General features: G+C 39.4%; 1 protein-coding gene across 2 annotated transcripts in view; it reads right to left on the bottom strand.

Moving 5' to 3' along the window:
- JMY (junction mediating and regulatory protein, p53 cofactor) overlaps window positions 1-24,730 on the bottom strand; it is an 86,362-nt gene that overhangs the window by 33,880 nt on the left and 27,752 nt on the right. For both annotated transcript variants that reach the window (XM_023214931.3, XM_023214932.3), the window contains exons 2-3: window positions 11,711-11,884; window positions 900-1,050 (exon numbers count right to left, since the gene is read on the bottom strand). In XM_023214931.3, coding sequence (XP_023070699.2) covers window positions 900-1,050; window positions 11,711-11,884 — 325 coding nt within the window. The remainder of the gene's footprint in view (window positions 1-899; window positions 1,051-11,710; window positions 11,885-24,730) is intronic.

Raw genomic sequence — 24,730 nt, 5'->3', positions numbered from 1 at the left:
GATTATAGGCATCCGCCACTATGTCCGGCTAATTTTTGCATTTTTAGTAGAGATGGGGTTTCACCATCTTGGCCAGGCTGGTCTTGAACTCTTGACCTCGTGATCCACCGCCTCAGCCTCCCAAAGTGCTGGGATTATAGGCATGAGCCACTGTGCCCAGCCAACATTTCTAAAATATAATTTGAAAGTATCTTAGATTCTAATGTCTTTGATTTGTCCTCAGAAATAACGTTCTGCAGTTAAAACACTTGTAAAGTTAGCTTTCAGAAACTTTAAAAATACTCTCACATGTCCAGTGTTATTAACTTTCAAAGTTTCGAGGAAAACATTAATTGTGTGAGGTTTTATGCTTTTTTCCTCAGTATCTTAGTAGAAACATATTTACTATTCATATTTAAATTATATATATTTAAATATATATATCTATGAAAAGACTGATAAGACATGCCTTAATTTGCTAATAGTGGTTTTCAGTAACTGCTGGGATTATGAGTGATCTTTACATACTTTCCTTTTTTTTTTTTTTAGATGGAGTTTCACTCTTGTTTGCCCAGGCTGGAGTGCAATGGCACTATCATGGTTCACCACAACCTCTGCCTCCCAGGTTCAAGCAATTCTCCTGCCTCAGCCTCCCTAGTAGCTGGGATTATAGGCATGTGCCACCACGCCTGGCCAATTTTGTGTTTTTAGTAGAGACGGGGTTTCTCCATGTTGGTCAGGCTGGTCTCGAACTCCCGACCTCAGGTGATCCGCCTGCCTCCACCTCCCAAAGTGCTGGGATTACAGGCGTGAGCCACTGTGCCTAGCTACATACTTTTCTATGTAATTTTTCTGAACATAAAATACTTAACCACTCATTTTCAAAAATACCTGAAGGATAAATTTACTGAGAAACCTACCTTTTTGAGCTTTAGCTGTTATTTCAAAATACTTGACAGTAAGATCTTGAATAGACAGTACAGCCATGTGAGCTTTCCGCTGCCAGTCAGCATCTTCTTTTTGTAGACTCTCAATTCTTCGAGGTCCCAGATAATCGTTCTCCATGGAAATCTTCAGAGAGAAAAAGAAAAAATTAAGAAGTTCGCATCTTCTACTCATTCCTCAAACATTTAAAGTTTATATACCACAAAGAATACATGTTCTTCCCTGCTCCAGAGGAGAAGCTATTAGTTTACAAAACAAGTGAATTAACAATAATACTGAAGATATTTGACACAGAAACTATTCCCCATTCTGCCCTTTCTTCCATCCCCCTCTCACTCCATACATAGGCAAACGATATATACCAATATGTTAAGCCTGATTGTTTTTAGGTGTCTCGATGAGGAATTTATTTCCTCCTCTATGATAAACTATCTTTTTTGGTTAAGACTTATTTATGTCCCCCCCCAAAATTATTTAAATTGTTTATTTCCTTAACAGCCACTATATAAAACAATAGAAAGCATTGACAATATAAAAACCAGCCTATATGCATACTGAAAAGGCTTTAGATAACGATAACAGAGGAAGGCCAGGCACGGTGGCTCAGATAGCTGAAAATCAACAGATAGACAGGAATGAACCGGGTGAATGCTAAAACAAAATTTAAAGAAGTGATAATATTAAAAGTATATTTCAAAACACTACATATGTATGTTTTAACATGGAAGAAAGGTACAATCAAGAACTGCAATCTCACTTATACATACAATCTTGCTTTACCACATATAGAGAAATGGCTATCAGCAAGTTATATATGAAGCCAATGACAACTTTATTAGGATAAATTAAAAAACAACAACAACAACAAAAACAGGCAAAATGTTAATCCACCCATGACACACTTAAAAAAACACTGACCAAGTATCCTTAAGTCACAAAAAAGCTAGTAATGAATTTTGAAGGTAGAAATAATACAACCCATATTCTCCCTGTTTTTTTTTTTTTTTTGAGACAGAGTCTCGCTTTGTTGTCCAGGTTGGAGTACAGCAGTGCGATCTTGACTTGCTGCAACCTCCGCTTCCCAGGTTCAAGTGATTCTCCTGCCTCAGCTTCCTGAGTAGCTGGGATTACAGATGCCCGCCACCACACTCAGCTAATTTTTGTATTTTTAGTATAGACTGGGTTTTGCCATGTTGGCCAGGCTGATCTCAAACTCCCGACCTCAAATGATCCACCCACCACAGCCTCCCAAAGTGCTGGAATTACAGGCGTAAGCCACCACACCCGGCCTACAACCCATACATAGTCTCTAAACAATGCTGTGAAAGGAAAACAAAATCTCAGGACCCCAAACTCACTATATCAAAGGGCAAGATAAGCTTGGGAGCTGAGACATGCAAAAACTGCTTTCCTTTTGCTCCCAGACAGACAGGGAGGATTGCTTGCAACCAGGAGTTGGAGACTAGCATGGGTATCGTAGCAAAACCCCATCTCAACTAAAATTAAAAAAAAAAAAAAAAAATTAGAATATGAAAAAAAGTCATGAGTGAGCATGCCTATGACATCAAGGGGAGCATCAGGTGTAGATCTGGGTGCAAAGTCTCGGCAGACTTTTTAAAGGGAATAATGAGTAATATCTGGGAATAACGAGAATTTTATATTAACAGAATTTTAGCCAGATGGTTAAGTGTGTCTCTGGGTAAAACACCTTTGAGAAAAATAAATGGTACTGTGGGGAAAGAATATCAGTTGTGTAGATGAGGACAAACTTCGTTGAGGCTAATTGCAGATGGCTTTGAAGAAGGGGTGGCATTTTGACAGGCACATAAGGAGAGAAAAACCACTGAAACGGCATGCCAGAGGCGAGGAGCAATCTGAGCTAAAGCCTAAAAATTTCTGTGCCTGCTAAGGGATGGAAAGCAGTCCAGCCTGCTTGCTTTCAGGAGAGAAAAATGAAAGTAATGAGAGATATTAGGAAAGTAGGTTGTTATCATATGAGGTTGTCTTAAAAGGCATTTAAAATGTCTGGCTAAGGATTGTGTATTTAATTTGACAGGAAACCACTGTGGGATTCTACCCACTAAGTGACATATTTAGACTTCATCTTAGATTTAAAGATTCTAGTGGAGTTGTTTGCTATAACAAAATCAGCATGTGTGCTTTCTTTTATTGCAATTACCTCTGAATTTAAAACATACAGGTTTAAAAGCATAGAATTAGGATTTACAAGTATGGGATAGAAATTTAATAATGCTACAAGTCAAAACTTAAATCCCTTACTCAGGATATTACAATAGAAGTTCTTTTCAACGACATGATTACACTTTATTTAACAATACAAATGGAAATTAGAGAAGTTATACCTTCTTTGAAAAGTCTAAATCCTTTGACAATTATGTGAAGATAACATAGTTTGCCACCTTAATATATTCAAATATACAGAATATGAAATACTCGAATGCCCAGTATGCTTTTCTTTTAAGCTGCTGTTTAACTAAGTTTTTCTTTTCTTTAGAGATGGGGGTCTCACAATGTTGCCCCAGCTGGAGTGCAGGGGCTAGTCACAGGCACAATCATTAGTGCACTGCAGCCTCAAACTCTCAGCCTCAAGTGTCCTCCTGCCTCAGTCTCCCAGCAAGCTGAGAGTACAAGTGCACACCACCATACCCAGCCTTTAACTGACTTTTAAAACTCAGCAGCTACAACATCTGTCCAAAGGTTAAAGATCTGTAATTAGTCGATTGTACCTAAAACCTTAAGCTAGTTCTCCTTAACTTTCAAAGTCTGAAGATGTGTGTACATTCCTGTCTATTCATCTCCAAGTTCATCCTTCTGTCTTGTGATGCTAGGTTTGAGAGTGCAAATCACATTTAGCCTTTGCCAATAGGAGAGTTTGGAAGAGGCAGGAGATATGCTTCTAGATGCATCCCTTGACTTCAACAGGTTGTTGTTCCTGTCAGCATCACCCTAGCCTTATTTCACCCCAGCCTCAGCGGTTCCTTTCTGAAGCAACAATCTAATCTGCAGTTTTTTCAACCCTAGGCTCATAGTACAACACCAAGACAAACCAACCCCTCAGTACTGAATCCTCTGAGAACTAGGTCTCTCCATTGAGCACCAGGCAAGTAATGCCCTATTTTTCAGGTCAGCTCCATGGGGTTCCTCCTCTATGCCTCAGTTTTAATAATTCCAACCCCTTCTCTTTGTTTCTCCAACCCAAGGAGTGGTAGCTGTTTTTACAGCTGCTTCCTCTGAGGTACCTTAGAGTTACTTTCTTGCGTTCTCAATTATCTGGTTAACAGCTTTATATCTAGTTAGCAAATTCTTTATATTAGATTCTCTCTGTTGAAATAACTAGTTTTTCTGATTAGCTTTCAACAGACACAACTATGGAACAGAAATTTAATAGTGTTCAGAATTCAAAAATCTTAATACAAAAATCATTCTTACTTGCATGGTTAAGTCCATATACCATTTATCGATAGAGAAGAAAGAAAAAAAAGTGTAAAAACTTGCATTATGGCTTCTTTTTTTTTTAGATGGAGTCTTGCTCTGTCGCCCACGCTGGAGTACAGTGGCGCAATCTTGGCTCAACGCAACCTCCACATCCCGGTCTCAAGCAATTCTCCTGCCTCAGCTTCCCAAGTAGTTGGGATTACAGGAGCACGCCACCACACCCGGCTAATTCATTATTTTTATTTTTATTTTTAGTAGAGATGGGGTTTCACGATGCTGGCCAGACTGGTCTTGAACTCCTGACCTCAGGCCCACCTCGGCTTCCCAAAGTGCTGGGATTACAGTCATGAGCCACTGCGCCCAGCCTATTACGGCTTTTTGAATAGGAAAAAAATTTTCTTAAAAACCTGTGACAAGTTATTTGAAAGTGACTTGTACTTTGTTGTTGGATTAATGTCTTTACCTTTATAATATGAGCACAGCTACAAAGAACATAAACATGCTTTCTATGCTTTTAAATGCTGTCTTTTAACTGACTTTTCATAGCTTTAATGTTGTAGCCAATTGGTAAGGAACTTGTTTAATAGTTTATTGTACCTAAGACATTAAACAAGGGTACTAAGTACTTTTCCTAACTTGGCAAATTTGAAGATGTGCAGCACTGGGTAGCTGGATCATGTGCTAAAAACAATGACACCTCTGTTTTCAATTTCAGTGCTAGAAAGAAAACAGTGCCTGTTTTTAACATGGAAAAAGAGCGTGTGTCAGCTAGGATAGTGAAACTAGTTTATAAATACAAATTTCCTGGCATGGAATTATTATGAAGCATAGTACTTGGATACTGGCTTTTACGTAAGAAACATAGTAGGGGGAAAATCCACCTTAGATTCTTTGGTTAAACAAATGCCAAGATAAATCTGTGAACGTACCATCACAAAGATGAGGGGGAGAAAACTGAATATACTAATGTAACAGCACCCAAAATGCAAATTTTCTGGACCCTGGAGTTGCCCGAAGATAACTATTGAATGATCTAACAACATGATTAGCTTAGTATCTATTCATGGGTTTTTATATTCAGAGCAAGTATTAAGAGATTCTTATAGCCAAGACAAGTGTGAAAAACTATGCTTTTAAAAAAAAAAAATTAGAGAAATCGAAACTCAAGTGAACTAAAGGAAAATATAGCTCAGGTGAGATATGAGTATTGTAATGTATAATGGTGGCACTACCTAGTTCACAGTGTGCATGCAGTGGATGCATACAGTGGTAAAAACTGCACCCTGCACAATAAATAGCACCTGACCAAGGGGGCAGAGTAGATATTGAAATGCAGCCCATGTTTTGCAGGCCATGTGCATTTCTACACTTGATGAAAAAGGGCTCTTTCCTAATTTGTCTGATGGGCGAGTGGCAGTGGGCGAGTGGCAGTGGGCGGGTGGGGGTGGGGGAAGGGAGGGGGTGCAGTTTTCTATTTCACAGAAAGGCACCTTCAGACTTGCCCTGGGGGCTAGGATAAGAATGAAATGCACATTCAAGAATTCACTAGGAGACAACTGGCAAAATGAGGTGACTCACTCCAAGAGAAAGAAATGCAAGTGCCTTCCAGTTTCTAGCTTATTTACTTTCAGGAAGTATTTAAAAATAAATTGGACAATCTGTTTGAAGTGCTTATGGTTGATCAAGATGATGGGTACAGGCCAACTGGCTCTGACCCACTAAAGACACTGGATTTAAAAATCTAAAGGTTCATCTAGTTCAACTTCATTTTACTTTCATTTGAAAGTAACTTGTACCTTGTTGTTGGATTAGTATCCTTACCTTCACAATGTGTTTATAGCTACAAATACAAAGAACACAAACATGCTTTCTGTGCTTTTTAATGCTATTTTTTAACTGACTTTTGAAGTTTCATAGATTTAATACTGCAGTCAATTGGTAAGACCCAGAAAAACTCACACCCAGAAAAATTGTAACCTTCAGTTCAGTATGCTAAATCCCTAAGTTGTTTCAAGTCCTATTTTATTAGGCTAGTGGTTCTCAAACTTAAGTGTGTATCATAATCACCTGGAAAGTCTGTCAGAACAAAGATTGCTGAGGTCCATTCCTAGAGTTTCAGTAGAGAAGATCTGAGGTGAAGCCCAAGAATCTGTATTTCTAACAGGGTTCCAGGTTATACTGATACTGCTAGTCAGGGGATCACATTTTTGAGACCCAATGTGGGAGACTTAGAATCTGTGAGCTCCCTAAAGGGGTGTCTATCTCAGAAAGACTTCCAGGCCTAAAATAATGCTGGGTAGGCAGGAGCTGCTTAATGCTTAACAGGTGAGATATTATGTTAATATCATAAATATTAAATGTAAAAACAAATATAAATACATTATACACTTGGGATGTCAAGTTCTCTTCCTTCCTATCATAGTTTAATACCTAGGTTAATGAAGCCCTTGGAAATCAAGCTCTTCATAAAGAGAAAAGGTCAATGATTTGGTTAACAACTTTATACCTAGTTAACAAATTCTTTATATTAAATTCTCTCTGTTGACGGCTGGGTGCAGTGACTCACACCTATAATCCCAACACTTTGGGACGCAGAGGCGGGTGGATCACCTGAGGTCAGGAGTTCGAGACCAGCCTGACCAACATGGAGAAACCCACTCTCTACTAAAAAATACAAAATTAACCAGGCATAGTGGCACATGCCTGTAATCCCAGCAACTCGGGGAGGCTGAGGCAGGAGAATTGCTTGAACCCGGGAAGCGGAGGTTGCGGTGAGATCGCACCATTGCACTCCAGACTGGGCAACAAGAGTGAAACTCCATCTCAAAATAATAATAGTCATTATTATTATTCTCTATTGAAATAACCAGTTTGATATTTTGATTAGAACCCAACAGACACAACTGTCCATAGATATAACATTCCAACCATCTTTCCTCTTATCTCCTATAAATCTTTAGACTAAAAGCATACCAAACAATTCACACCCTGTGGATAACAGCAGGTTTTGCTACCAAACACGTGTGTTCAATCCCAACCATGCTACTTTCTGGCAACCATCAACGGTGCTGGATTGGTGTGAAGATTCGATTCAGTTAGTGCCAATACCACATTGCCTGGTTAAAACACAAGCACTAAGTATAAGCACTAAACCATTCCTCTTTGTACATCTCTTCATTGGGAATATTCTCCATTCCAATCTCCGACAAAGATTTTAACATACCCACTTCCTACTGAAAATTCTTGTTCCTTCTTCAATAGTGAAGCACTAGATAGTTCCTCTTCTTACATATCTTTAATCACCCCATTTTGTGTGCTTCTTATTTAAGTGTGTACAGTCTTCACATTTAACTTTTTTTAAAAAAAAACACCTTTATTGAGATGTAAGTTGCACACAAAGGCAACATTTTGAGTGTAAATTGTGATCGATTTTGACAAATTTATACATTCATTTTTCCCACTAAAATCTAGATTTAAAGAGTCACTCCAAAGAAGCCTGTGGTGCCTGCTCCCTGTTAATTTCCCCTAAACCCAGGCAACAATTATTTAGCTTTCTCTCAGTACAGATCAAAATGATCATTTCTAGAATTTCTTATTTTTTTTTTTTATTGTTATTTTTTGAGACAGTGTCTCACTCTGTCTCCCAAGTTGGAATGCAGTGGCTTGATCTCGGCTCACTGCAAGCTCCGCCTCCCAGGTTCATGCCATTCTCCTACTTCAGTCCCCAGGGTAGATGGGACTATAGGAGCCGCCACCATGCCTGGCTAATTTTTTTGTAGTTTTAGTAGAGATGGGGTTTCACCGTGTTAGCCAGGATGGTCTCCATCTCCTGACCTCATGATCTGCCCGCCTCAACCTCCCAAAGTGCTGTGATTACAGGCGTGAGCCACCATGCGCGGCCTAGAATTTCAAATAAAGGTATCACAAAGTTTATGCTCTTTGTGTTAGGCGTCTTTTCCTCAGCATATTTCCTGTAAGCAATTTTAATATCGCTTAATTTATATACAACCAAGGGAATCCATTTGGAGTGGTCAACTCAATGAGTTTTGACAGCCGTATACACCTCTGAAACAACATTAATCAAATACTGACCATTTCCATCAACTCCAAAAGATTCTTTGTGCCCCTTCTAAGTCCATCCCCCTTTATACATAATATATTCTTTTGTATTTGGCTTCTTTGACTTAGCATGATTTTAAGATTTACCCATGCTGTGTCTATCAGTTCACTCCTTTGCATTGCTGAAAATTATTCTATTGTAGTCACGTGAAACACATATACAATGGGGGTTCGATAAAATTATATTGGAGATGAAAAATCTGTTTGATTGGTCTAGTGACAGCTCGATGATCCTGATCCTGGGTAGGCCCTAGGTTAATGTGTGATTGTGTTTCAGTTTTTAACAAAAAGGTTTTAAAGGTAAAAAAATAAAAATTATTTTCTTTTTTTTCTATTACTAATAGATCTTAGTAATACTTAAAGCAATTACTTTGCTAAATCAATTATAATTGCTTTTCTTTTTAGCTCCTCCAGATCTAAAAAATCTGAGTAGATTTTTTTAACTTAAAAGTAACAAGTAACCAGTAATGTAGTTAAAAAAAAAAATCTTTGGAATCAGAAATGCCTGATTTGAGTACTGTATCAGTTCTACCACTTACAAATTAGCTGTGAACAAGTACATAATTATCCCAATATTAGTTTTCTTATCTATGAAGTAGGAAAATACAAATAATAAGAGTACCCAACTTGCAAGGTTGTATGATAATTAAATTAGCGGATCTTTTTAAAAGCAATACAACACACTCAATCTAATGCAATGTACGAGCTGCTAACTAAATCTAGCTGTTGACTAACAAAAACTTAAATTTGCTGAATCACAAGTAGGATCAAGAATAAAATAATAGTCATGATTGACGGGGCATTTTCTCATTGTCTTAGAAAAAGAAAGGCAGTGAAATACCATTTTTACCATCAGAAAAGACACAAATTTTCAAAATATGTTTTCTGTTCCTCTTCACCTATACTCTACTTCCCAGGAAAAATGTAGCAGTTAAGTGATGCTAGTGGACAATACAGGCTGACAAGTAGGGTCAATCAATTTGCTAATATTAATACTCAATGCAAATCATGATATAATTGTATAAAAGAATGTGTACAGGTTCTGAATAGTCAGTGCTGTGCTATAGAGATTATGTCTGTTAAACAATGTAGCAGTCTAAAGTAGGTGGGTGTCCATATCATCCAGTTTATTCCTGGCCTTCTAGTCAAGTTCTTAGCAGACAACCATCTATAATTCATTTAAAGAAACAGGAATTTCCAGGCTGGGCAGTAGCTCATGCCTATAATCCCAGCACTTTGGGCAGCCAAGGTGGGCAGACTGCTTGAGCTCAAGAGTTCAAGACCAGCCTGGGCAACAGAGGAAGACCTCCATCTCTGCAAAAACTACGACAGAAAACAGCTGGGCGTGGTGGCATGCACCCATAGTCCCAGCTACTTGTGGGGCTGAGGTGGGAAGACTGCTTGAGCCCAGGACGTCAAGACTGCCGTGAGCTGACATCATGCCACTGTACTCCAGCCCAGGTGACAAAGACGCTATTTCCAAAAAAAAAAAAAAAAAAAAAAAGAATTTCTGGCGTATAAAAATGATTTGTTCCATGTTGCCGTTTTAACCCAAATGCCAAGTTTACGATAAAACTGACCAAAACAAACCACCCCCCCACCCCGCAAAAAGATGACAGCACAGTATTTTTCAAAGGTACTGATAAAGGAATACATCTGAGTCCTGTGACTGTCCTACTCTCCACCTTGATACATTAGTAGAGAGAAAATAAGACACATAGACAACCTTATTTTCTCATACATTCTCAAATATACTCATCCCTGTCCCCATGCATAAGGTTCTCAAAGGAACTGCTAATTTTCTCAAATACTCAATCTTACATAATGATATTCCAATTTAACCTATTATGTAAAAAGACAATTTTAACGTTCTAGTCCACCAACATTTATATGTGAATTACACATAACATTTAAGGTCAGCTATAAAATCAAACCCTTAAATGCTTGCCTCAAAAAATGCTTTTTCAGCCATGTTGTGGGGGAAAAAATTATTTTTATTTCTGAGACAGAGTCTTGCTGTCGTCCAGGCTGGAGTGCAGTGGTGCAATCTTGGCTCACTGCAACCTCCACTTCCCAGGTTAAAGCGATTCTCCTGCCTCAGCCTCCCAAGTAGCTGGGACTACAGGCATGCACTACCACACCCAAATAATTTTTGTATTTTTAGTAGAGACGGGGTTTCACCATGTTGACTAGGCTGGTCTTGAACTCCTGACCTCAGGTGATCTGCCTGCCTCGGCCTTCCAAAGTGCTGGGATTATAGGCATGATCTGCACCCGCCGAAAAAAATTTTTTGTAATATACTTCTTCACATACTACTAAAAAATATCATGTATTTAAAGTTCTGTCATTAAAAACTTAAAACTTTCCTAACAAGTTCTTCTAAAAGAAATGTTCCTAAAACTAGATGGGTGTGGTGGCTCACATGCCTGTAGTCCCAGAACTTTGGAAGACCGAGGTGGGCAGATCGCTTGAGCCCAGGAGTTAGAGACCAGCCTGGGCAACACGGCGAGATCCCATTTCAAAAAAAAATAAATGTTCCCAAAACTTCTTTTTTTCCCCTTGGAGACAAGGTATTGCCCAATCATGGCTCACTGCAGCCTCGACCTCCTGGGTTCAAGCAATCTTCTGCCCACCTCAGCCTCCTGAGTAGCTGGGACTATAGGCATGCACCACCACATCCAGCTAGTTTGTTTTTTTTTTTTTTTTTTTTTTGTAGAGACGGGTTCTCCCTATGTTGCTCAGGCTGGTCTCAAGCTCCGGAACTCAACTGATCCCCTTGTCCCAGCATCCCAAAATGTTGAGACTATAGGTGTGAGGCACCACGCTCAGCCTGCCCAAAATTTCTGGTAATGAAGTCTAAGACTACACAGTCTCCAAAACATTAAAGAGACATGACTAGAGAAGGAAGGAAAGTGCAGGAAAGGGAGAAAATAGGGATCCTCCCAATGTATTTACAACTTTGTGCTAACTTGAACACATTACTTTCTGGGCTATCCTCAACCCTGGCTACTCAGCAGAATTGCCTTTTGAGGTGCTTTAGAATGGATGCTCAGGCTACAACCCTAATCTACCAAATAAGAAACTTCACAGAAATAGGACCAGGTATCTTTTTTTTTTTTTTAAGTTCCTCTAGTGGATAATGCATGGCCTTTCAGGCTGAGAACTATGAAACAGGCAGGCTACTAGTTAGGATTAATTAAAAAAAAAATACCTTGATCTGCTGTCTTCGTAGCATGGCAAGTTCTCTCATGTCTCGGAATGGCTGTAGTAAATACTGATAGAGTTCAGTTGTAGCTTCTGCAAGGCTGCTGTAGGCTTCATCCTCCATCTGATACAAGTCCAGAAGCTCCACCATGCTCTCTGTATTCTTGTGCTTATCCAAGAGCTGTGGAACAAGACAGTTTCACAACAACTAAGAAAATCAATTCTAATAACCTATAAATACTTGCTCTGAACTCTCCCTATCATGTCAGGGCCTCGGAACCCTAAAACACAGAAGCAAGAGGGAATGAAAAGCATTGACTGCTTTTCATCACTATCTCCATACTTCAGGTGTCTCACTACTCAAGACCACTGCCTGAATATTTCTTTTGAGGCTCAAAGTATTGAGCTCAGCCTTAACTCTTCCAATTTTTTATTTTCCTTTTTTTGTTTTTTCAGACAGGATTTTACTCCTGTCACCCAGGCTGGAGTACAATGGTGCGATCTCAGCTCACTGCAACCTCCACCTCCTGGGCTCAAGTGATTCTCCTGCATTAGCCTCCCAAGTAGCTGGGACTACAGGCACACACCACCACACCTGGCTAGTTTTTGTATTTTTTTTTTTCTTTTGTAGAGCCTGGGTGTCACCATGTTGCCCAGGCTGGTCTCAAACTCCTTGGCTCAAGAGATCCACCCGCCTCGGCCTCCCGAAGTGCTGGGATTAAAGGTGTGAGCCACTGTACCCAGTCCCAAAATGTTTCTACTATCTAGTAGAATGAAAATCATCCGAATATGGAACATTTCCAATAAATTTCTTTAATTTCTACCTGTCACCTCCTTCAAAATCATGTCAGACACTGGCCTAGGAGCTGGACATACAAAAACATGGTCCTGGTCCTCAGAGCTTATAGTGTAGTGAATAAACAGAAAACAATTTTTAAATAATTTAAATTTTATAAAAAATTATTCTTTTCCCAATGGTTCTTTTAGAGACAAAGAATTCCAAACTGTGATAAACATTATTAAAATTATAAATAAAAGTTTTATAAAAGAATAAGGCCAGGTGCAGAGGCTCATGCCTGTAATCCCAACACTTTGGGAGGCCAAGGTAAGAGGACTGCTTGAGGCCAAGAGTTTGAGACAGGCCTGGGCAATGTAGTGAGACCTTGTATGTATGTATAATTGGCTGGGCGTGGTGGCTCATGCCTGTAATCCCAGCACTGTGGGAGGCCAAGGAGGGTAGATCACAAGGTCAAGTAATCTAAACGAGCCTGGCCAACGTGGTGAAACCCCATCTCTACTAAAAATACAAAAACTAGCTGGGCATAGTGGCATGTGCCTGTAGTACCAGCTACTCGGGAGGCAAGAGAATCAATTGAGGTGGAGGTTGCAGTGAGCCAAGACTGCGCCACTACACTCCAGCCTGGCAACAGAGCGAGACTCCATCTCAAAAAACAATAATTTAATCTTAGGCATGATTTCTTGGGAGAAAAAATGTAAAAATTAGCTCATAGTCCCAGCTATGGGAGGCTGAGGCATGAGAATTGAGCCCAGAAGGACAGATCTGCAGTGACCCGTGATTGTGCCACAAAACTGCAGCCTAGGTGACAAAATGAGACCTTGTCTCAAAAACAAAAAAAAAAAGAAAGAAAAAACAAAACAAAAAGCAGCTAGGCACAGTGGCTCACGCCTGTACTCCCAGCACTTTGGGAGGCCGAGGCAGGCAGATCACTTGAGGTCAGGAGTTTGAGAGCAGCCTGGTCAACACGGTAAAACCCCATCTCTACTAAAATTACAAAAATCAGCTGGGCGTGGTAGCACGCACCCATAATCCCAGCTCCTCAGGCGGCTGAGGCAGGAGAATCACTTGAACCAGTGAGGCGGAGGTTGCAGTGAGCCAAGATTGTGCCATTGCACTCCAGCCTGGATGACAGAGTGAGACTCCATCTCAAAAGGCAAGTAAATAAAATGAAAATAACAAATGAAAAGAACTAATACAGAAAGACATTAATTTACATATGCATACATGGACATCATATACCATCATCTCCCCAAAGGCACAAAATTCTTCTATTCCCTTTCATACCTATAGTTTGCACTACTATCTTTCTCCCCACTTATTTGCGTTTTAGCTTCGTATCAGTTCATACATGTAATCATGCTGAAGAGACTTCAGACTCATTTCCTGTTCAGATTTTTGGCACAACATGTGGTAGCACTGTATCATTAACAATTATGATAAATCAGACAATCTACATTAAAGTGCTTTTATAACAAAAAAAGTGAAAATATTAGCTATCATTCTGTTTTTTTAAGGCTGCTGTTAAAGCTAATATGGAGAATTTCGACTTCTCTAGTATTAACTGAGCAGTTCTATCAGACCAACTTTTGTTATTGATAAAAATAACAAACCGCGGGGCAAAATATTACAAAACAACTGCCTATAGGCACTACAAAGTGACCAAAATAGCTATAAAATGGAAGGGACATCAACAATACCTTGGAAGCAGGGAGGGCTCTAGGTGGTTTCTTTTTGTTTGTTTGTTTGTTTGTTTTTTTGAGATGGAGTCTTGCTCTGTCACCCAGGCTGCAGTGCAGTGGCGTGATCTCGGCTCACCGCAAGCTCCGCCTCCCAGGTTCACGCCATTCTCCTGCCTCAGCCTCCCAAGTAGCTGGGACTACAGGCGCCTGCCACCACGCCCGGCTAATTTTTTGTATTTTTAGTAGAGATGGGGTTTCACCATTGTTAACCAGGATGGTCTCGATCTCCTGACCTTGTGATCTGCCCGCCTCGGCCTCCCAAAGTGCTGGGATTACAGGCGTGAGCCACCGTGCCTGGCTTAGGTGGTTTTTTTATTCATGCCTTTCAGCCTGAGGGTGTGCCCCAGTAGATGCCAAAAGAAGGGGAGAGGTACAGCTAAAAACTCAGAAACTCACAGTCTTGCTGGCTTGAAGAATCTGAGGACAGAGTTCAGGACAACCACAGCAGCTAGAAAGCCAGAGGACAATGCTGAAAGGGACACAGCCTAAGAAGAAGGAACTCCAAATTCATATATAAACTCTACTCAAATTTCTGGCTGATCACTGGAACTATACATGCACAGGACAGGTACTAAGCAATCCAGATAAAACAATAAATATTTCATCTGCTGCCTTCTGTTGATTGACATCTGAATCCAATCAACTTGACTGCTGAAAACAAGACTGTAAAAATCAACACTCTGAGGGAACATAACAGAATCCAGAGGCTCTACAATGTATCATTCACAATATCTATTATATAATCCAAGATTAACAGACCTGCAAAGAAATAGGAAAACAAAACTCAGTCATCAAAAAGCAATCAGTGGGGCAGGTGTGGTGGATTAAGCCTATAATCCCAGCACTTTGGGAGGCAAAGGAGGCAGATCACTTGAGGTCAGGAGTTCGAGACCAGCCTTGGCAACATGGTGAAACACCGTTTCTACTAAACATACAAAAATTAGCCAGGTATGGCAGAGCATGCCTGTAGTCCCAGCTACTTGGGAGGCCAAGGCAGGAGAATCACTTGAACCCAGGAGGCAGAGGTTGCAATGAGTTGAGATTAAGATTGTGCCACTGCACTACAGCCTGGGGTGATAGAGCAACTCTGTCTCAAAAAAAAAAAAAAAAAAAAAAAAAAATTAAGAAACTTTTTTTAAAAAAAGCAATCAATGAAGACCAATCACAAGATGAAACAGATATGGATTTAACAGACAAATATTTCAAAGAAGCTATTATAATGCTAACTGGACATAAAAGAAATACACTCATCAAGAATAAACAGGAAATCTCTAAAAATAGAAACTAATTCCAGAACAGAAAATTCACTATATGGGTATAAAGTATGGTTGTAATTACAGTCAATGAACTTGAAGATAAATAAAGATAAATTATCCAATCTTACAGAAAAAAAAGAAAGCCTCAGGGACTCATGAAGCGATATTAAAAGGTTTTCTCCCACAACCTGAGATGAGGTCTCACTATATTGCCCAGGCTGGTCTCAAACTCTTGGATTCAAGCAATCCTAGTGCCTCAGCCTCTCAAAAGTGTTAGGATTAAAGGCGTAAGCCATTGTGCCTGGCCAAAAGGTCTTAACATAATTGAAGTTCCAGAGAAGAGAAAATGACTCAGAACAAAATATTACAAGAAAAATCCCAAATTTGGTGAAAGAAGAATCTACATATGTATGAAGCTCTAATAGCCTCAAGGGGATAAACGCAGTTACCCACAAGTAGGTTTACCATTTATAGTCAAACAACTAGAAATCAAAAATAAAAGAGAAATTCCTGAAAACAGCCAGAGAAAAATAACACAGGAAGAACAAGTACACCTGTGAATGCTGACTTCAAACTAGAAACAACAGAGAACGGAAGAGGAAAAAAAAAAAGAACACGACAAAACATCTGTCAACCCAGAATTCCATTTCCAAGAAAATATCCTTCCTGAACAAAGAAAAAATAAACAGTTAAATTAAGAGAACTCATTACTAGCAGATGGACACCATAAGAAATGTTCTTTAAAATGTGTTCAGATTGAAGGAAAATGATACAGATTTTCATAAAGGTATAAAGATTACTGGAAAGATTACAGGTGTATCTGACTATAATAAATATGAAACCTACAGCATAAAGAACAGGGATAGAGATGAATCTATACAGACACATATGAGTTCTTAAGTATAAGATGGGCCGGGCGCAGTGGCTCGTGCCTGTAATCCCAGCACTTTGGTAGGCCGAGGCAGGTGGAGGTGGATCACTTGAGGTTGGGAGTTTGAGACCAGCCTGGCCAACATGGCAAAACCCTGTCTCTACTAGAAATACAAAATTTAGCCAAGTGTGGTGGCACATGCCTGCAATCCCAGCTACTCGGGAAGCTGAGGCACAAGAATCACTTGAACTCAGGGAGTTTGAGGTTGTAGTGAGCTATGACTAAGTCACTGCACTCTAACCTGGGAGAAAGAAGAAAGCCCTGTCTCTTAAAAAGAGATGAAGTGGCATAATATTAACTTCAAGTATGGTTTAATCTCTATGGCAACCACTAAAAGAATAATAATTTAAGAAGGTATGCTATAAGCCCCAATATGTTCAAGTTATTAAATTAACCCAAAAGAAATCAGGAAAGGAAAAGGAGAAAAAAGAAGTAAAAACCACAGGCTATTTTCATATACATACTTCTATGTCAAAAAAAAAAAAAAAAAAGAAAAGAAAAAACAAATAAATAAATAAAAGGAAACCAAAACAGAAGATATAAACAGAAAACAAAGAGACCTAAATCCAACCTTGCCAAGAATTATATGAAATATAAATGGATTAAACTCTTTAATTTAAAGGTAGAGTTGTTGGAATGGATAAAAAAGGAAGCCACAATTATATGTTGCCTAGAAGAGATGAATATTGAAAACAAAGACACAAACAAGTTGAAAGCAAACAGTAAAGCGTAAGAAGGGTAGAGGGACTATATTAATATCAAAGAGTAGACCGTAAGATATAGAGTATTACTGGAGATAATGCAGAACTTTTTTTTTTTTTTTTTTTTTTAAAGACAGAGTCTCACTCTATGACGCAGGCTGGAGTGCAGTGGTGTGATCTCAGCTCACTGCAATCTCCAACCCCCGGGTTCAAGCAATTCTCCTGCCTCAGCCTCCCAAGTAGCTGCGATTACAGGTGTGCACCATCAAGTCTCACTAATTGTTTTGTATTTTAGTAGAGACAGGGTTTCACCATGTTGCCCCCAGGGTGGTCTTGGACTCCTGAGCTCAGACAATCCGCCTGCCTCGGCCTCCCAAAGTGCTTAGGCGTGAGCCACTGCGCCCAGCCCAGAACATTTTATAAAGACGAAAGAGTCAATTCAACAGGAAGGCACAACAATAGTATGTGTACAACATACTTAATAGAACTTCAAAGTACATTAAGTTATAATGGAAAGAATTTTTAAAAAGAAGGAAGCAAGTTCACAGGGTTGGTGATTTTAACACTCCTCAGTCACAACATCCTCATTAGTATAATGGTGACTAAAAGAAAACGAAACACAAATGTACAAAAAAATTCAGTAGAAACAACAGGTAATCTGAACCGGCCTATACCCACGTAAGCAATTGAATCAATAATTAATACTCTTCCAAAACAGAATGCATCAGGCCCAGATAGGTTCATGGGTAAATTCTACCAGATATTTAAGGGAGAAATTATGCCAGTTCTCTCAAATCTCTTCCAGAAAACAGAAGTAGAGGGAATACTTCCTAACTCATTTTATGAGGCCAACTTTAGCCTAATAGCAAAAACAGACAAACATTACAAGAAAAAACTACAGGCTGAGCATGGTGGCTCACACCTGTAACCCCAGCACTTTGGAAAGCCTAGGCGGGAGAATCACTTGAACTCAGGAATTCAAGGCCAGCCTGAGCAACATAGTGAGACTCTCTTAAATACCCAGGTGTGGTGGGAGACTTGCTTGACCCTGTGAAGTCAAGGCTGCAGTGAGTCCTAATCGTGCCACTGCCCTCCAGCCTGGGCAACAGAGCGAGGCCCTGTCTTAAAAAAACTACAGACTGACATCTCCCATTAGCACTAACACAAAAATCCTCCACAAAATATTTAGCAAGTCCAACAATATGTAAAAAGAATTATATACCACAACTGAATGTGATTTATTCCAAGTATACAAAAGGCTAGTTCAACATTCAATAATCAATTAATGTCATCTATTACAAAAACAGGCTAAACAAGAAAAATCACATGATCATATCAACAGATGCAGAAAATGCATTTCACAAAATCCAACACTCAATTCATAAAACTCTCAGCAAACTAGGAATGGAAAACCTCCTTTACCTTGATAAAAAACCTTGAGCTAACCTGATACCTAATGGTGAGAAAGTATTTATATATATATAAAATACATATGATATATATATTAGATATAAATATATATAATACATATTTTTATATATAAATATATATAAATTTATATATATATATAGTGGTGTTCTCACTATGATGAGGCAAAAGGCAAGGATGTCCCCTTTACTACTCCTATTTAACATAGTACTGAAAGTCCTACCTAATACAATAACAAAAGAAAAGGAAATTCAAAATGTGTAGACTGGGAAGAAGGAAGTAAAACTGTTACTGCTTGCAGATGACATATTTGTCCACGTAGAAAATGAACTCACATACACACACCCACTTACCCCTCCAGGCCAGGTGCAGTGGCTCATGTCTGGCAATCTCAGCACTCTGGGAGGCAGAGGCAGGAGAATCACTTCAGCCCAGTAGTTCAAGACCAACCTGGGCAACATAGTAGGACATCATGTATACAAAATAATTTTTTTAAATTAGCTGGACATGGTAGCACGTGCCTGCAGCCCTCGTGGTAGCACATGCCTGCAGTCCTATCTACGGCAGAGGCTGAGGCAGGAATACTTGAACCTAGGAGTTCAAGGTTGCAGTGAGCTATGATTGGGCCACTGCACTCCAGCCTGGGTGACAGGGCAATACTCTGTCTCTTGAAAAATAAATAAATAAATAATAAAACACATTAATTAATTTCAAAAAAAATTCCAAATGTTATTTCTATTAGCACACCAAAAATTAGATATAAATCTAACAATATATCTACAAGATCTATACCAAGAAAGTTATTAAAACTCTGATGAAGGAAATCAAAGTAGATTTAAGGAAATATTCCATGTGTATGGATAGGAAGACTCAATACTGACAAGGTATTAGTTTTTCCTAACTTGATCTATAAATTCAATGCAATCCTAATCAAAATCTCTGCAAGTTATTTTGTGGGTATCAAAAAATAAATTCTAAAGTTTATACAGAGGTGAAAAGAGTCACAATAGCGAACGCAATATTGAAGAATGTTGAAGGTCTGACACTACTCAACCTCTTTTAGATACTATAAAGCTACAGTAGTCAAGACAGTAGGATATCTGTGAAAGAACAGGCAAGTAGACCAATGGAACAGAGTCCAAAAATAAATCCACACAAATACAGTTAACTGATCTTTTGACAGAGAGCAAAGACAATTCAATAGAAGAGTCTTAAAAAAGAATCTAGACACAGACCTTACACTCTTCACAAAAATTAACTCAAAATGGATCATGGAATTAAATGTGAAACTCTAAACTATAAAACTTCTAGAAGATAACATGGAAGAAAATCCAGCTGACCTTGCCTTTGGCACTGACTTTAGATATGACACCAAAAACACAATCCATTAAAAAATTGGTAAGTGGGACTTCATTTAACTTCTGCTCTGCACAAGACACTATTAAGAATGAAAAGACAGGCTACAGATGGAGAGAAAACATTTGCACAAGACATCTGATAAAAGACTGTTACCAAAAATATACAAAGAGTTCCTGAAGCTCAACAGTAAAAAAAAGACCCAGTTTACAAATGGGAAAATATCTCATTGAAAATATACAGATGACAAATAAGCATATGAAAAGATGCTCAACATCATATAGAGTTAGGGAATTATAAATTAAAATGAGATACCAATACATACCTATTAAAATAGTGAAAATCCAAAACCCCAATATCAGAAAATGCTAGAGAGGATGTGGAACAACCAGAACTCATTCACTGTTGATGGAAATGAAAAATTGTACAGCTACATTGGGAGACACTGTAACAGTCTTATTTTATTTTTTATTTACTTTGATAAATGACTGACAGAGAGAGAGTCAGGATCTCATTCTGTTGCCCAGGCTGGAGTGCAGTGGCACATTCATAACTCCCTGCAGCCTGGAACTCCTGGCTCTAGTGATCTTCCCACCGTAGCCTCCTGAGGAGCTGAAACTACAGGTGTGCACCACCACACCCATTAATTTTTTAAAGTTTTTGTAGCGATGGGGTCTCACTATGTGCTTCAGGCTCATCTTGAACTCCTGGCTTCAATCAATCTTCCCACCTCAGTCTCTCCCAAAGTCTTTGTATTACAGGCATGAGCCACTATGTACAGTCCACTCTGACAGTTTCTTAGAAAACTACACATACCTTACCACCTAATCTAGCAATCATGGATCATTAATATATTTATCCAAATGAGTTGGAAACCTTTCTTTTTTTTTGAGACAGAGTCTCACTCTGTCGCCCAGGCTGGAGTGCAGTGGCCGGATCTCAGCTCACTGCAAGCTCCGCCTCCCGGGTTCACGCCATTCTCCTGCCTCAGCCTCCTGAGTAGCTGGGACTACAGGAGCCCGCCACCTCGCCCGGCTAGTTTTCTTTTTTGTATTTTTTAGTAGAGACAATGTTTCACCGTGTTAGCCAGGATGGTCTCAATCTCCTGACCTCGTGATCTGCCCGTCTCGGCCTCCAAAGTGCTGGGATGACAGGCTTGAGCCACCGTGCCTGGCTGGAAACCTTTATCCATACAAAAACCTGCACACTAAAGTTTATAGCAGCTTAAACTGCCAAAACATGAATGCAACCAAGATGTCTTTCAACAGGTAAATGGATAAGCAAATTGTAGTACATCCATACAATGAAATGTTCAGCAAGAAAAAGAAATGAGCCGGGTGGGCACTGTGGCCCAGGCCTGTAATTCCAGCACTTCATGAGGGCAAGGCATGAGGATTGCTTGACCCTGGGAGTTTGAGACCAGCCTAGGCAACACAAGGAGATCCCATCTCTATAAATATTACTTTTTAAAAGGGAAAAGAAATGAACTATCAAGTCACAAAAAGATATGGAACACTTTATATGTATATTACTAACTGAAGTAACTAATCTGAAAAGGCTATATATTATATGATTCCAACTACATAACATCCTGGAAATGTCAAACTACACAGAGTAAAAAAATCACTGGTTGCCAGAGGCTGAGGAGAGATGGAGCACTCCAATGAACAGATGGAGCACTCCAATGAACAGATGGGGATTTTCAGAGCAGTTAAACTATTTTGTATGATATTATAATGGTGCATACAGGACAGCAGGACATTATGCATTTGTCAAAATGCAGAAACTCTAGGGTTCTACATTTTATAAAAAAGGAAAACAAACCCAGAACTGTACAAAAAATTAATTTTAATATAAACTATGGATTATTCAATAATGTATTGATACTGATTCATAAATTATAATAAATGTACCACACCAATGCAAAATGTTAATAATAGGGAAGACTGAGGGCAGGAGAGGGGGACTAAGTATGGAATCTCTGTACTATCTGCTCAATTTTTCTGTAAACGTAAAACTGATGTAAAAACTCAAGTCTATTAATTTTTAAAAACAGATGACACAAGCCTAAAGACATAATGTTATATTTCATAGTATGTGTTAAACTATTATAAAAGTAAAACAAAGAAATTATTCAAAATAAAGCCCTAATAACCAATTAACACTGATTTTCATACCTGCTGACACCTATTTTTTATAACCTGATCAAAGCTATGTCTGTCTTTCCACTTTGTTAGCAGGTGGTTTTTTGGTTGGTTCTATCATTTGTTTTTAATAGAGTCACCTAGAGCAAAAAGAAGCAATTCAAACATCAGTCTGGGGTTTGGTGAAGAGAAGTTATTAATGGATACAAAAATACAGTTAGAAGGAATATATTCTGGTATTCAACAGTATAGTAGGAAAAATTATAGTTAACAGTAATTTATTGTTTATTTCAAAACAGTTGGAAGAACTGTAATGTACCCAACACAAAAAGATGATAAATGGTTGAGGTGACTGATATCGCAATTACCCTGACTTGATCATTACACACTGTATACGCATATCAAAATATCACATGTACCACCTAAATATGTACAACTATATCAATTAAGAATACAAAACGCCCCTTGAACATTGGTCATTTAACAAGTATTAATACATGATTTACATACTTAGCTAGTCAAGAAAGAACTATATTTGTGGACTGCCCACTCTGTGCCCAGCATTGATTTATCTGACAAAAACTTCTGTGATTCTACTACTAGGTAGACATTCTACCAGACACTAAGGACACAATGCAGCACATTCTAACAAGCAGTGAGCCCATCTACAGAGTGGGAAAACAGAACATTGCATGTGGTCAATCTGTCCTGTTTAGTCTACAGAGTTCAATTCATCTAACTAAACGACCATATTAAAGCAACGGTACCTTGCTACTTAAAGTATGGTCTGGGACCAGCAACACTGGTATCACCTAGGAACTTGTTACAAATGAAACCAGAACCTCACTTTTAGATCTACAGAATGGGAATCTGAATTGTAGTAAGACTGCCAAGTGGCAAGTGTACACATTAAATTTTGAGAAGCACTGCTATCATAAATATCTTAATATCCCCATATTAACCATCAGATAGTGAGGCAAGTATCTCTGTGAAGTTACATAAATTATGTAGTCAATTTACTTATCTATAAAATTAAAACAGGTAACATTTTTCTTGAATCGAAAACAGCTTTTTGGCCAAGCACCGTAGCTCACGCCTGTAATCCCAGCACTTTCAGAAGCTGAGGCGGGAGGATCACAAGGTTAGGAGATCGAGACCATCCTGTTAACACGGTGAAACAAAACTCTACTAAAAATGCAAAAAATTAGCCGAGCGTGGTGGCGGGCGCCTGTAGTCCCAGCTACTCGGAGGCTGAGGCAGGAGAATGGTGTGAACCCGGGAGGTGGAGCTTGCAGTGAGCCGAGATTGCACCACTCACTCCAGCCTGGGTGACAGTGACAGTGCAAGACTCCATCTCAAAAAAATAAATAAATAAAATAAAACAAAACAATTTTTCCACTCTTTCTCTCACTGCATTTACTGTCATTCTGTGTTAGATCAATGACTACTATTTAAACTAAAATTGAGCCAAAACTCATTTCTTATGGTTCAGTTCCTCTACTGAAGCATTTTTAGTTATTCTAAGAAAAAACACTGTTATTACTGAATCACAGAATGATCTTCAGCATTAGAAGGCAGGCACAGAGTGACAAAATCAGCCTAGTCTCTTCTCCAGCACTGGCCAGGGTCTTATCTCCAGTGAATGGGTCATTCAACAAAGTTGGCCTTAATGCAATGGCCATTAAAATTGTATTAACTCTTTTCATTCTGAAGAAATACTATTTGCTTTTAAAAATCATGATTTATGCCACGTGCAGTGGCTCACACCTGTAATTCTAGCACTTTGGCAGGCTGAGGTGGGAGGATCACTTGAGCTCAGGAGTTCAAGACCAGCCTGGGCAATATAGTGAGACCTCATCTCTACAAAAAAAAATTAAAAATTATGGCCAGGTGAAGTGGCTCACACCTGTAATCCCAGCACTCTGGGAGGCTGAGGCCAGCGGATTGCTTAAGCCCAGGAGTTCGAAACCAGCCTGGGTAACACAGCAAAACCCCGTCTCTACTAAAAATACAAAAAATTAGCCACGCATGGTGGCACACGGCTGTAGTCCCAGGTACTCAGGAGGCTGAGGTGAAAGAACGACCTGAGCCCGGGAGGGCCAGGCTGCAGTGAGCCAAGATCATGTCACTGGACTCCACCCTGGGCACCCAGAGTGAGACCCTGTCTTTAAAAAAAAAAACAAAAAGGCCAGGCACGGTGGCTCACGCCTGTAATCCCAGCACTTCGGGAGGCTGAGGCAGGCTGATTACCTGAGGTAGGTAGATTACCTGAGGTCAGGAGTTTGAGACCAGCCTGGCCAACATGGTGAAACCCCGTCTCTACTAATTAGCCGGGTGTAGTGGCAGGCACCTGTAATCCCAACTACTCAGGAGGCTGAGGAAAGAGAACTGCTTGAACACAGGAGGTGGAGGTTGCAGTGAGCCCAGATCGTACCACTGCACTCCAGCCTGGGCGATGAGAGTGAAACTTTGTTACAAAAAAAAAAGACGCCCATGGTGGCACACATCCAGACGCCAAAGTAAGAGGTTGAGGCTGCAGTAAGCCATGATTACACCGGTCTAATCCAGTCCAGGCAAAAAGACCTCATCTCTATAAAAAAAATTTAGTGGTCACAGGCAGTGGCTTACACCTGTAATCTCAGCACTTTGGATCACCTTGGGGTCAGGAGTTCA

The sequence above is a fragment of the Piliocolobus tephrosceles genome, chromosome 4, assembly GCF_002776525.5.
Source record: "Piliocolobus tephrosceles isolate RC106 chromosome 4, ASM277652v3, whole genome shotgun sequence".
Lineage (NCBI taxonomy): Eukaryota > Metazoa > Chordata > Mammalia > Primates > Cercopithecidae > Piliocolobus > Piliocolobus tephrosceles.
Note: the sequence above shows the minus strand (reverse complement) of the source record. Positions and strands in the feature narration are given on the sequence as shown.